The sequence below is a fragment of the Erinaceus europaeus genome, chromosome 14 (genome assembly GCF_950295315.1).
Source record: "Erinaceus europaeus chromosome 14, mEriEur2.1, whole genome shotgun sequence".
In the NCBI taxonomy this organism is placed as follows: domain Eukaryota; kingdom Metazoa; phylum Chordata; class Mammalia; order Eulipotyphla; family Erinaceidae; genus Erinaceus; species Erinaceus europaeus.
Window position 1 is genome coordinate 3,912,918 of NC_080175.1, and position 13,254 is coordinate 3,926,171.

Genomic DNA, 13,254 nt, shown 5'->3' on the forward strand with positions numbered 1-13,254 from the left:
ACAGAAGGTCGAAAGAAAACAAATTTTCAGAGGGGGCCGGGTGGTAGTGCACTACGTGAAACACACAGACGCAGGCAAGGATCCCGGTTCGAGCCCCCGGCTCCCCACCTACAGGGGGGTCACTTCACAAGCGGCGAAGCACGGCTTCAGGTGTCTGTCTTTCTCTCTCCCTCTCTGGCTCTCCCTCTTCTCTCCATCTCTCTCTGTCCTATCTAATAAAAATGGGGACATGGCCTCCAGGAGCAGTGAGTCTGTAGTGCTGGCACCGAGCCCCAGCAATAGCCCTGGAGGCCCAGAAAAAGGAATAAAAGAAAAAGCCAAAGCTCAGAGAGAGGGAAAGAGAACAGAGACAGACCAAAAGAGATTTGGGGAGAGAAGGAAAGAGAGCAGCTCCAGAGCTCCCTCCAGTGTCATCAGAGGCCGGGACCCAGTCACACATGCACCATCTTGCCACCTGAATGGGTATTTTTGCTTTTTGGTTTGAATGAATTTATTTTAGTTGACAGGACAAGGGAAAGTTATGGGGGGGTAGACCTGCAGCCCTACTTCACCATTCATGAAGGTCCTTGTGCCTGGTAACACAAAAACTGATCAGGTGAGCCACACACTTGCCCTACCTGACTGGGTATTTTAAACACCACAATACCAACAATACTCTTAAGGACTTTGCATTTTTAATTTACAATATAAATAGAAGCAGCTGATCACATTACTACAAACCAACTCAAATTTTGTGAAACAAAAAAAAGCAAGTTTATGACAGTAAAGCAAAGCAAATTACCTTTTTGAACATCTCTATCAAGCACCTCATCAAATAATTTTTCTTGTACTGTTGGAGGCAAATCTTCAATATCTGCAAAGAAAAGGCAGACAGAAGGGGAGAAAAACAACAACTTCTAGTATCTAATAACTAGACAGACCTGGCACCATCATCCACCAGTAACTCCCTCTGAAGCGGCACCTGTCCACTGAAGGTTAACAACAGGTATGAGAATGAGAGGTGAAGAGGTTTCCTTTCTGGACCTCGTCCTCAAACCCGTGACCCACCTAAAAAGGACCTTGTAAATAACTGAAGCAGTAAACTACACCCAGCTACCACCAGGAGAGGCAAGACAAAGCCCATGTCGGCCGAGGCTGTGGAGGAAAGGGAGCCTGCCGGCTGGGGTGCAAACCACCACAGCCACCAGGCAACAGGGTGCGACAGACAGTCCCTGAAAACTGAGGTCGCCTGTCCTATGACCTACTGACCTACTCCTGACCCACTCCTGGTGTGCAGCCAAAGGCAGCAAGGCACACGTCTGTGCCGCCCGCCAGGTGCGTGCAGCCCCACTGGGCGCTGGTGACAGGGTTTGGAAGGCACCCCGTGGCCAGGGGAGCGCGCAGCACGGACAGGAGTGTCGGCTGGAGCCCCGCTCAGCCCGGGACGGTGCTCTCGGAGATGTGGAGATACCTGCCGGCAGCGTAAACGTCACAAGGTCCGTCAGGAAGTAGCAAGCGAAATCTCCTTTTCTCTGATGAAGAGAGGCTGCGATCTCTCGCCGGATCTGCTCCGTCAGCTCGGGACACACCATGGCTGGGATACACTTTGCCGCCTGCTGAGACACCTGCGACGCAAACGGAAATGCCTAAGCGTCTCGTTCACCACGAACAGGAGTGGAGCGCGATAGCACTTGTCACTGTTCCTCAAAGGCTCGCTGTATTACTCTGTTAACTAGTGTGAGAGAGGAGGACAGCACCTGAGTATCACTCTGGCACATGTGATGCTGGGGGTCAAACCTTGAACCTCAAGCTCTAGGCTCCAAGACTTCAGGATGTCTTTTTAAATTACCGAAACTGCCCAGTAGAGGCTGGAGAGAGAACATACTGGTTTTAAAAGATTTCATACGTGAGGCTCTGAGGTCCCAGATTCAATCCCTGGCATCATCTGGATGCACCAGAGCTGAAAAGTGGACTCATGAAGAGGTATATACAAATAAATTCGGTTCCCCAGTACATCAAGGAGCTTCTTCCCCTCCCCAGTCACCAAGAGGCAGAGGGAGAGAAGGAAAGACACCAGCCAAGCAGGGAAGGCTGGGCTGCAGCGTCCCATGTGAACAAGCCTGCTGGCCCGTAAAGGCTTTTTTTTTTTTTTAATATTTATTTATTTATCTATTCCCTTTTGTTGCCCTTGTTTTATTGTTGTCATTGATGCTGTTGTTGTTGGGTAGGACAGAGAGAAATGGAGAGAGGAGGGGAAGACAGAGAGGGGGAGAGAAAGACAGACACCCGCAGACCTGCTTCACCGCCTGGGAAGCGACTCCCCTGCAGGTGGGGAGCCGGGGGCTCGAACCGGGATCCTTCTGCCGGTCCCTGCGCTTTGCGCCACGTGCGCTTAACCCGCCGCGCTGCCACCCAACCCCCTGCCCACTTTCTTTTTTAACAGAAACGTGAGTTTTGAAGACACGACAGGGGAGGCTAAGCCATGGAAGAAACTCCGCCCGCCCTCACCTCGGTCAGCAGTACGGCCAGCATGTCCTGCCGCTGGAAGCGGATGGCCAGGTGCACCAGTGTGTAACCCACGTCGAAGGCAGAGGGCCGGTTCAGCAAGTGCGCCTCGTCTGCCGAGAGCTGGCGGGCGATGTCCCCTCCCGAGGCCTTGTACGCTTCGATCGCAGCCAGATCGCCTTCCACCACCCCTGCAACAAGACCAGGACAGGAGGCCGCCGGTCTCGCGGGGCTGCAGATTCCCTCCCGGGCTGTCGTCCTCGCTCCCTGGGCTCTGGGGCCGTCTGCATGCGCTAAGGACAGAGGACAGGCGTGCCTCCCTCCGCCGGCCTTCCTTTCCGGTCTAGGAAGACCTCATCAGACACACGCAAATCAGTGAAGCTCTGGGAGGTACAAAGATCTTACCCATTTTACTGGAGAGGACGGAGAGAAATTAAGATTGAAGGGGGGAGCTAGCGAGGGACAGAGAAACACAGGCATCTGGAGGCCTGCCTCGCCGCTTGTTAACTTCGTCCCCTGCATGTGGTCCGGGAGGCGGCGCAGTGGATAAGGTATCGGACTCTCAAGCATGAGGTCCCGAGTTCAACCCCCGGCAGCACATGTACCAGAGTGATGTCTGGTTCTTTCTCTCTCCTCCTATCTTTCTCATTAATAAATAAGATCTTTTTTAAAAAAAAGTTTGTCCCCTGCAGGTGGTGAGCAAGGGCTCGAACCGGGACCTCTGCGTCGTGCACTTAGTGCTGCGTGCGCTTAACCGGAGCGCCACCGCCACCCCCCTTACAATGAACTGTGAAGGCTTAATTCTGCTGTTAGCTTTCAAGCAAACTAGAATAATTAAAGAACACTTCCAGTGTCAGGGAAAAACCCTGCTTTGATCTAACAATCAAATTAATGTTTTTCTTACATCCTTTAAGAAGTGGAAGCATTCTTCAGGGCTAGGTAGTAGACAGCTTACTGGTAATGCAAATAATTTTAACATTACGGCAAGACCTCGAACGAGATGAATTTGAGCAAAATCACACTAAAATAAAATATGCCAAATAAGTCGGGTAGAACAACAAAAGACGTGGTTTTTCGAGATTCATAGTGAAATGTGCTGTTCCCACTAGACCACACTTGAATCCTGACACAGAGCGATTCCAGGCAAAGGCAACAATCGTTTCCCGAGCGGCACAAAGCATCTACGGATCCGAGAGAAGAAAACACTTCACAAAAGCAAAAGGTGCAGGGCAGTTTCAATGCTGCCAAAGACAGTGTTTAAACACACACACACACACACACACACACACACACACACACACACACACACACACATACACACACACACACACACACACACACACACACTCTCTCTCTCTCTCCAACATGGAAAGCCAAACACTTTAAATGGTTTCCGAAGTATTGCCTGTTGGATAAAAAACTAACACCTGGCTAAAAGCGCTCTTTTTTGAAGAATTATGTCTGTTTTCGGTGAGAGCGCAGTACTCTGGCATACACAAAGTGGAGGACCCCGGGGTCTCACACTGGGAGGTTCTGCGTTCTGCCCACTGAGCCACCTCCCCGGGTCTGACATAAGCCGCTCGCTTGTGCATGCGGAGAGCAGCGCCTGTGACTGCACTGGAGCAAGGCCAGTCGGAGCTGCTCTCGGAGCAGACCGTGCTGGCACCATGCGGCGACTTCACCAGCTCATGGAAAGCGACAACGCTCGCTCTGCAGCTTCCAGTGTACAGAGCGGGCCTCTGTGCCACTTCCTGTGAGGCGCGGGAGGCCGGCTGCAGAGCTTTTCAGCCGGGGGTCAGACAGCTTTTCTGCGAGTCCAGAGCCTGCCCCATCCCTCCACAACACAGGGCGGAGGTTTCGGGTTAAGAGCTGAGCTGTGGCGGCAGCGGGCACCAAGGCTTCCTGGAGGATCCAAGCCCCAAGCCCAGGGCTCCCGAAAAACGCCAGCGGGAGAGGCACGGTGACCCAGGGAGTCGGCTGTCAAGGGGACAGATGCTCCCCCAAAGGGCAGGTCGCAAGAAGAGGCGCGGACACAGATCTGCGGTCAGAGGTGCCCGGGAAGCGGGCGGCGAGCTAAGGGGCAGAGCCGGCGAGGGCTGGCGGGGCTCGGCTCCCGTGCTCAGCGGCCTGCTCCGTCTCCATGCATCTCAGCGCGGGCCGAGCTCGGCCCGGCCCCGGCCCCGGCCCCTCTCCTTCGGTGTCCGCATGCAGCTCAAGGAGGCGACTCCCTCTCCCTCTCCCGTCAGTCTTAGCTGAACTTTCTTTTATTATTTATTTATTTATTTATTTATTTATTTATTTATTTATTTATTATTACCAGAGCCCTGCTCAACTCTGACTTATGGTGGTACGGGGGATTGAACCTGGGACTTCCTGGAAGGCTCAGGCACAACAGTCTCTTTGCATAACCAGTATGCCCTGGCTGGGCTTTCTTTCTAGGTGTGAGCCGCATCCCGCACTTACCATTTCTGGCCTTAGCCTAAAGACACAGAAGCTGGTCAAGACAGTCGTGGGGGGGTACGAACGAGTGAGGGGTGGGGGTGACTAGGCTGCGAATCTTCAAGCCGACCACCGTGTGCGGCCCACGGGTGATGCTATGCAGGCCCACGTGGCCGGGCCTTGGCAGAAAAAAGGCTCCCGCCCCGGGTCTAAGCACTTCCAGAAGAAACCAAGAGAGCCTCAGAAGACACAGCCACAGAGGAAGGCCGGCTCGGCACAGCGCGCATCTGCACGCCGGGAGGCTTAGCTCTTCTCCTAAATCAGTGTCGCAGCCATCCAAAGCCGAGCACTAAATTCAACGCTTTGACTGAAGGAAAGGGAGATATTCTTTTTATTTTTCTCTTTAAGATTTAATTTATTCACCCACAGAGGAGAGGGAGAGGGGGAGAGAGAGAGAGAGAGAGAGAGAGAGAGAGCGCGCATCATGCTGGCGCATGCAATGCCAGAGATCAAACTAAGGCTGGCTCTCGTGCTTTCTAAGTCAGGCATAATGGGGAACTGTCGTGCCTGTGGCTCCGAGGTCCCAGGTTCAATCTCCCGCACCTCTACACCCCAGAGCTGAGCAGGGCTCTGGGAAATAAAAGAAATGTCTAAATACACAAGCCAGGCCCCTACCTGCCGCAGCCACCACCTGTGGAAGGGGCAATGTTCTGAATGACTACCTTCATTTCCCGCTCACTCACCGCACAGCTGGTGTCTGGGGAAATCTTAGAAGCGCTTACTAAGCGGTATGTTTCCTCTCAGCTGCTTCTGGGGGAATTTCTGTAATCAGAAACTCGTCATCACTGGGGGGGGGGGTGAATAAAACAGCGTAACAAAGTTAGCAAACTGAGTTTTTGAAAATATGATTTATAACATCAGCCAAAGGCTGTCTTCAAGAGTTGTTCAGGGGGCCGGGTGGTGGCGCACCTGGCTGAGCACACACATCACAGTGCGCAAGGACCCAGGTTCAAGTCCCCTGTCTCCACCTGCAGGGGAAAAGCTTCACAAGTAGTGAAGCAGGGCTGCAGGTGTCTCTCAGTCTCTCTCCCTATCTCCCCTCCCCTCTCGATTTCTGGTTGTTTCTATCCAATAAATAAAGATAATAAAAATTTAAAAAAAAGAGTTGTTCAATACAGACAGAAATGGCCTGTGGGTGCAGCCCAGAGGATTAGTTCTGGCTGCTCCCACCCGCAGCTCAGCAGTGAGCAGCACAAGGGCGCGGCTTGGGGACCCCAGAGGAGGGGAGAGCGCAGAGGAGGGGAGAGCTCAGGGCCAGCACAGCAGGTGCCACTGGCTGGTCTTCACTGCAATGCCCAAACTTCCCAGGCCGTGCCAAAGACACTAAGTGGTTTTGTAAAAGTTCTTTTACTGTCTAGTGTCATGGGAATACATAATGCCACTCTTTTCATTGATCATCAATAAAAGTTCACAGTTTCAGGTACTGGCTGAGTTTTCAGCTACAAAGATGAACAGAATCATCACAAACTGAACTTTGTGAGAATAACACAGAACTGCCCCAAGCTGGGACTGATCGTATTATACTCTTCCACAGGGATGCTGACGTGTGTGCGCGTGCACGCGCACAAAGAGACTCTCATGCCTGAGGCTCCAAAATCCCAGGTTCAATTCCTGAACCAGCATAAGCCAGAGCTGAGCAGGGCTCTGGTAATAAATGCGTAAACAAATAAATGGCAGTGTGGGGTTTTAGTTACCACACGGTCTCCAATGAAACAAGGGGCCAAGAAACCTCAATTCTGCACTGAACATTAAACTTATGATCCCTCTTAAAATCAGGGGAGAAAGGCACAGAAAAAGAACTGGCAGGCAGGAAAACACAGCCAGGTGACTCTAACCAGGAAAATCTCGCAAAATTTAAGGAAGACAAAGGAAAGGAAACCCACCTGGCGAGAAAGGTGACAGACACTTGTGTTCCTGCCGCTCAGCTGCCGAGAGCAACTGAAGCGTCTTCCTCGTATTCTGGGTCCTCAAGTCTTGTGACACTTTTTATTTATTTTGGATAGAGAAAGAGACTGTGGGGGAGGAAGAGGACTGTGGAGGTGCGGACGGCGGCACACCGAGTCAAGGGTACATGCTACGAAGTGCAGGGACCTGTGCAAAGATCTGTGTTGGACCCCCAGGCCCCCACCTGCGGTGAAGCAGGTCTGTAGGTGTCTCCTCCTCTCCCCCTCCCTCCCCTCCCCTCCCCCTCAATTTCTATGTCCGATCCAATAAAGGGGGAGGGCGCCGGCACAGCAGGTTAAGCGTAGGTGGTACAAAGCGCAAGGACCCACACTAGGATCCCGGTTGGTGCCCCGGCTCCCCACCTGCACGGGGGGCGGTCGGGTCGCTTCACAAGTGGTGAGGCAGGTCTCTCTCCCCCTCTGTCTTCCCTTCCTCTCTCACTGTCTCTGTCCTATCCAACAACAACAACAACAACAAAACAAAACAAAGGAAAAGATAGCCTCCAGGAGCAGTGGATTCGTGGTGCAGGCACCAGGCCCCAGCAATAAGCCTGGAGGCCAAAAAAGAGAGAGACAGACAATTCCAACACCGCTTCACCCCCATACAGGGGGACCCGGGGCTTGAACCCGGGTCCCTGCACACTGTGACTGTGTCTCAACCAGGTGCATCACCACCTGGCCCCTCCCTGCGTTCTGGAAATCTGACCGACAAACACTACGCGCTCCGCGCCTCCCTTCTTCGAGCTTCCCCCATGTCAAGCTGTGAGTGAGGGCAGAGGAAAGGGCATCTGGGGGCTCTCAAGCTTCACTTCATGAGACCACCAGGCTGACCGACGGAAGAGGAGAACTTGTCAGATAGAGAGAAAGGTCCACGTCCACTCTGGAAAGCCTACAGAATGAGTGAGAGCACCAAAGGAAAGGGAAGCGGATGGAGGGGCACGGCTGCCACTGTCCTCCGCGGGGACCTCACGGCTCCGACGGGACTCCACCGGCTAGATCATGGGGACTCCGCCGGCTAGATCAGGGGGACTCCGCCGGCTAGATCAGGGGGACTCTGCCGGCTAGATCAGGGAGCTGGCTCCGACCGGTGGCAGAGGCAGACTTATCTCTCCCCCATGTGCAGCAAAGTTTTCAAAGCGTTGCCTTGTTGTATGACTTAAAATCGTACGGGTGACTGACTGAAAAAAATGCCAGATGGTAAAAAAAGCAGCCAGGACTCAGCTGAGCCAGCCGGGCCAGCCCGACGCTGCCCAGGAGTCCCGCGGCAGCCGTGGGGCGGGCGGAGCGGGAGGCAGCTGGCACAAGGCCAGGAGCCCTTGAAGAGAAAAGTGAGCTTGCAGTGAGTGGGGTGTGGAGAAGGCGCGGGCCGCCCCAGGAAAGCCTCGGCTTCACTCTCCTCGGGCCCGGCCCGCGCAGCAGCTCATTCGGAACTCAAACCCGAGGCCCCTTTGCGATCCAGTGACCTCCAGGTTCCAAGCGGCTTTCACCGGGCAACAGCAGCGACCTCGGAGCTATCGGACACCACCAAGCAGAGCGCCCCGCGCAAGCCGCAGGCCCCGATCCACCATCTGCCGTCCTGTCCCCAGGCCAGCGTTCAACAACGGCCTTCTCAAAACCCCGAGAGAGATGACCGTCACAAGCCGGAAAGAAGTTCTAGATTTAGTGCTTACTACACAAACATGCCGTTCAGCTAGCCTGCTTCACTCGCCCCTGGACTACAGCAGCCTCTGGGGAGTCAGGAGAGAGGCCGCGGCCTCCACAGGCTCCTTCACTACCGGGCTACCTGCCCGGCGGAGCTCACACTCGAGGGCTCTTACCTGCGGAGACAGAAACCCCCAAAGTGGAGAAGGAAGACCCTCACAGGCACCGCGGCCGCGCTGAGCGAGCACACAGTGCAGTTACCTTAGGGGCGGGGGGTCTGGTGAGGGCCTGTGCGGGCACCGCCACCAAGTCCCCGGGGGCAAGGCCGGCCCCCACTGCAGGGAGCGCTCCCTCCTTCCCTCCGTTTCTCTACCCCTCTTTCTGCCTGAACAAGCCAGCCCCAGCCAAAAGAAGAAAGTAAACAAAAGAAGAGAGGGAAGAACAGAAAGAATGCTATGGGCAGGAGGAGACAGCATAACGGTTCTGCAGAGACTCTCATGCCCGAGGCTCCCAAGTCCCAGGTTCAATCCTCCGCACCACCATAAACCAGAGCTGAGCAGTGCTCTGATAAAAATAAATAAATAAATAATAAAAAGTAAATAAATAAATAATAAAGAAAGAAAGCTGACAGACGAGATGCAGAAGCAGCTTCTTGTTAGGAGGCCGTCTGGGTGCTGCAGACCCGTCTGTGCACGGATGCTGAAGGCCGGGCTTTCCCCACCTTGGGAGACATCCCGACTCCATTGGGTCAGAACCGGGCCTCACTATGAGGCGCAGCAAAGCGTTGCTCTCTCTAGCCTCCGCCCTCGGCCCTCCTGCCTCCTCCCCCAGGATGGCGGGGCCTGCGAGCTGCCTCCCCCATGCAGCCCACAGCCCCTCTGCGTCTCCAGTCCCGCCCACCAGCAATTTCAGGTGCGCATACATCACTGAGAACCTGGTCCTGCGGGCCAGGCGCCGGCTCCCCGGAGACTGTGTCCCCATCATGAGAACCTGGTCCTGCGGGCCAGACGCCAGCTCCCCAGAGAATGTGTCCCCATCATGAGGCGCCGGCTCCCCGGAGACTGTGTCCCCATCATGAGAACCTGGTCCCGCGGGCCAGGCGCCGGCTCCCCGGAGACTGTGTCCCCATCAAGAGAACCTGGTTCTGTGGGCCAGGCGCCGGCTCCCCAGAGACTGTGTCCCCATCAAGAGAACCTGGTCCTGCGGGCCACACGCCGGATCCAGAGACTGTGTCCCGACTGTGGTGCTGTCTGTGCACACTTCTCCCGGAAAGCCCTCTGGAGTCAGAATCCCCCAGCACCCCACTTTCCCTACTGACCTCGTTGGGTTCAGAGGGTGAACTAGCTTCCTGACTCAGTCTCCTCTCATAAACCCAGTGAGTAATGAGCACAAACAGGAAAGGAAGGAAGGAAGGAAGGAAGGAAGGAAGGAAGGAAGGAAGGAAGGAAGGAAGGGTGGACGGCATAATGGCCATGCAAACAGAGCCTCATGCCCAAGGCTCCAAAGTCCCAGGTTCAATCCCCCTGAACCATCATAAGCCAGAGCTGAGCAGGGCTCCAGTGAATGAGTGAGAGAATTTACACAAGAAAGGAAGAAGGAGGAGTCGGGCGGTAGCGCAGCAGGATAAACGCAGGTGGCACAAAGCACAAGGACTGGTGTAAGGATCCCGGTTCGAGCCCCTGGCTCCCCACCTGCAGGGGAGTCACTTCACAGGCGGTGAAGCAGGTCTGCAGGTGTCTGTCTTTCTCTCCCCCTCTCTGTCTTCCCCTCCTCTCTCCATTTCTCTCTGTCCTACCCAACAACGACGACATCAACAACTACAACAATAAAACAACAAGGACAACAAAAGGGAATTAATTAATTCATTAATTTTGTGGTCCGGGAGGTGGCGCACTGATAAAGCTTTGGACTCTCAAGCATGAGGTCCCGAGGTCGATCCCAGGCAGTACATGTACCAGAGTGATATCTGGTTCTTTCTCCTATCTTTCTCATAAATTAAAAAAAAAAAATCTTTAAAAAGAAAGGAAGAAGGGAGAGGACAATACACGACAGTTTTGCAAAAGCAACAGGAAAGTGAAGCCGGGTAAACGGTTGTCCTCAGATTTCCAAATATATAATAAAGTCATATTTAAAAGAGTGGTACTTAGAGAAAAAAGCCCTATCATTTTACATCCGATAGTCACATCTAAATCAAGAGGTAAGAACTCAGAACACATTTTAATTTTTAGTTCAATCCAAAAAGCTGGGTAAGACCACAGAGATGAAAATGTTATTGTGGGGGCGGAGGGCAGGAGGTGGCGCACCTGGTTGAACACGTAAATTACAATATACAAGGCACGGGGTTCAAGCCCCTGGTCCCACCTGCAGGGAGAAAGCTTTGTCAGGGATGAAGCAGGACTGCAGGTGTCTCTCTCTCTCCCTCTCTATCTCCTCCTTCCCTCTCAATATCTGGCTGTCTCTATCCAATAAGTAAAATAAAATAAAGGTAATAATTTTTTAAATTTTATTAGTATGAATCTCTCCACAGAAGGGAAACAAATTTGCAACAATTTTTTTTCCCTTCATGAAAGAGAGACGCAGCAACCGGAGTGCCGCTTAGCCTGGAACATGGTGCTGAGGACGGAACTTGAGGCCTTAGACATCACAGTCTGATGCACTCTGTCTTCCCCTCCTCTCTCCATTTCTCTCTGTCCTATCTAACAACAATGGCATCAATAACAACAACAATAACCAACAATGAAACAAGGGCAACAAAAGGAAAAAAACCATAAACGACTAAATGAGACAGTGTCCTCTTTCCCATCTCAAAGCTCAGAAAAGATACAGTCGCAGAGTGCTCTCTCGTGCTGACGGGAACACGCCGTCCGGCCTTCCAGGTGGCAACTTACCTGTGAGCAGAAAAGGCCTGCAGCGCGTGGCTATCATCGGATCCTAAATCCCATTCCGGGAACCAAAAACATCCTTAGTAGCGCTGGCAACTGTTTATCAAAGCACTCTCAGCAAATGACATCCTAATAACCCCAAAGGCTAAACAGGGGAACTCTGTGTGCCATATTATTCACTTAAAAGCAAATGAAAACATTTACCGACTTCAAAATGTAAAGTCAAAAATACACAACAGCAACTGTATAAAAATACTTATAGAACCTGAACTGGAATTGGCGTATAGCACCAAAGTAAAAGAATCTGGGGTGGGGGCTTGGGGGGGGAGAATACAGGTCCAAGAAGGATGACAGAGGACCTAGTGGGGGTTGTACTGTTATATGGAAAACTGGGAAATGTTATGCATGTACAAACTATTGTATTTACTGTCAACTGTAGAACATTAATTTCCCAATAAAGAAATTAAAATAAATTTTAAAAAATACTTGTAAAGGGAGTCAGGCGGTAGTGCAGCAGGTTAAGCGCCTGTGGCGCAAAGGACCAGCAAGGATCCCAGTTCGAGCCCCCGGCTCCCCACCAGCAGGGAAGTGACTTCACAGGTGGTGAAGCAGGTCTGCAGGTGTCTGTCTTTCTCTCCTGTCTTCCCCTCCTCTCTCCATTTCCCTCTGTCCTATCCAACAACGACGACATCAATAATAACTACAACAATAAAACAAGGGCAACAAAAGGGAATAAATATTTTTAAAAATACTTGTAAAAAGTGAACATACAGAAAAATAAGAACTTCCTAAGTGTAGTATAAAGAGTTTGCATTGCTTAAAATATTTATTTATTGGGTAGTGACAGAGAGAAATCAAGAAGGGAGAGGGAGACAGAAAGGGAGACACCAGCAGCCCTGCTTCACCACTGACAAAGCTTCTTCCCCGCCCCCCCCCCCCCCCCCCGGCAGGTAGGGACCGGGGACTTGAACCTGGGACCTTGTGCACAGTATAACCTGTGTACTCAACCAGGGGCACCACCATCCAGCCCCCAGTTTCCATTTTTTAAAGATTAGCGAAACGGTTGCAAATCCATCACTTCACCCGCTACACCCCCTCCTGGGCCACAAAATGTTGCTGGTTTTTAGAGCTTTTCTTATGTCACAGAGACAGAGACAGAAGGGAAAGACGACAGGCATGAGCACGGCTTCTACGCGGCACATTTCCCATCTAGCTCGGCCGGGTGTGGCGTTCAGCGCCTTATAATTAATTCTGCCGCTGCTTTGGAAAGGTCTCAGCATAAAAGGTTGATGGGGTAAAAAGCAGTCTCTGCACACGCAAGTTGGAGAGGACAGAAATTACTTTTCTTTACAAACGTTTCTACGTCCATACCTTGGCATTTTAAACTATTAGCATAGTTCCTTCCATAAACATTTAAAGTTACGTTACAACAAAAGTAAACAGACTCCAAATACATCTTGTTTGATATTTAAATAATTTGGGTTTCATAATTAAACTGCCAACTGTTTAGTAAGTGAATGCCTTTACTGATCAACGAGGCACGGTCACAGGTCAGTTTCGAGTCCAGAGTCACCACACACCAGCCCTTCCTCGGAGGATGACGCACCTCACGAGTCATCAGACCTGTGGAGCCAACCACAGCTCCAAGCCAGGGCTTCTAGCTCAGACACGTCCAGAGCCAACAGGGGAGTGCAGGGCTCTCCTTCTGCCATGCCAATGCCACTGCCACTGCTCTAGAAGCTTCTCCACTCTATCCCTGCAGGTGAGAACTATTTTTATTGCTGAGAATTACAACTAGTCACTTA

General features: G+C 52.3%; 1 protein-coding gene across 3 annotated transcripts in view; it reads right to left on the minus strand.

Annotated features, from left to right (window-relative positions):
- ZRANB1 (zinc finger RANBP2-type containing 1) overlaps nt 1-13,254 on the minus strand; it is a 37,200-nt gene that overhangs the window by 6,197 nt on the left and 17,749 nt on the right. For all 3 annotated transcript variants that reach the window (XR_009544612.1, XM_016186661.2, XM_060171103.1), the window contains exons 3-5: nt 2,488-2,675; nt 1,451-1,604; nt 782-853 (exon numbers count right to left, since the gene is read on the minus strand). Coding sequence is in view for 2 of the 3 variants with exons in the window: in XM_016186661.2 (XP_016042147.2) it covers nt 782-853; nt 1,451-1,604; nt 2,488-2,675 (414 nt within the window). In the remaining variant the exon portion in view is untranslated. The remainder of the gene's footprint in view (nt 1-781; nt 854-1,450; nt 1,605-2,487; nt 2,676-13,254) is intronic.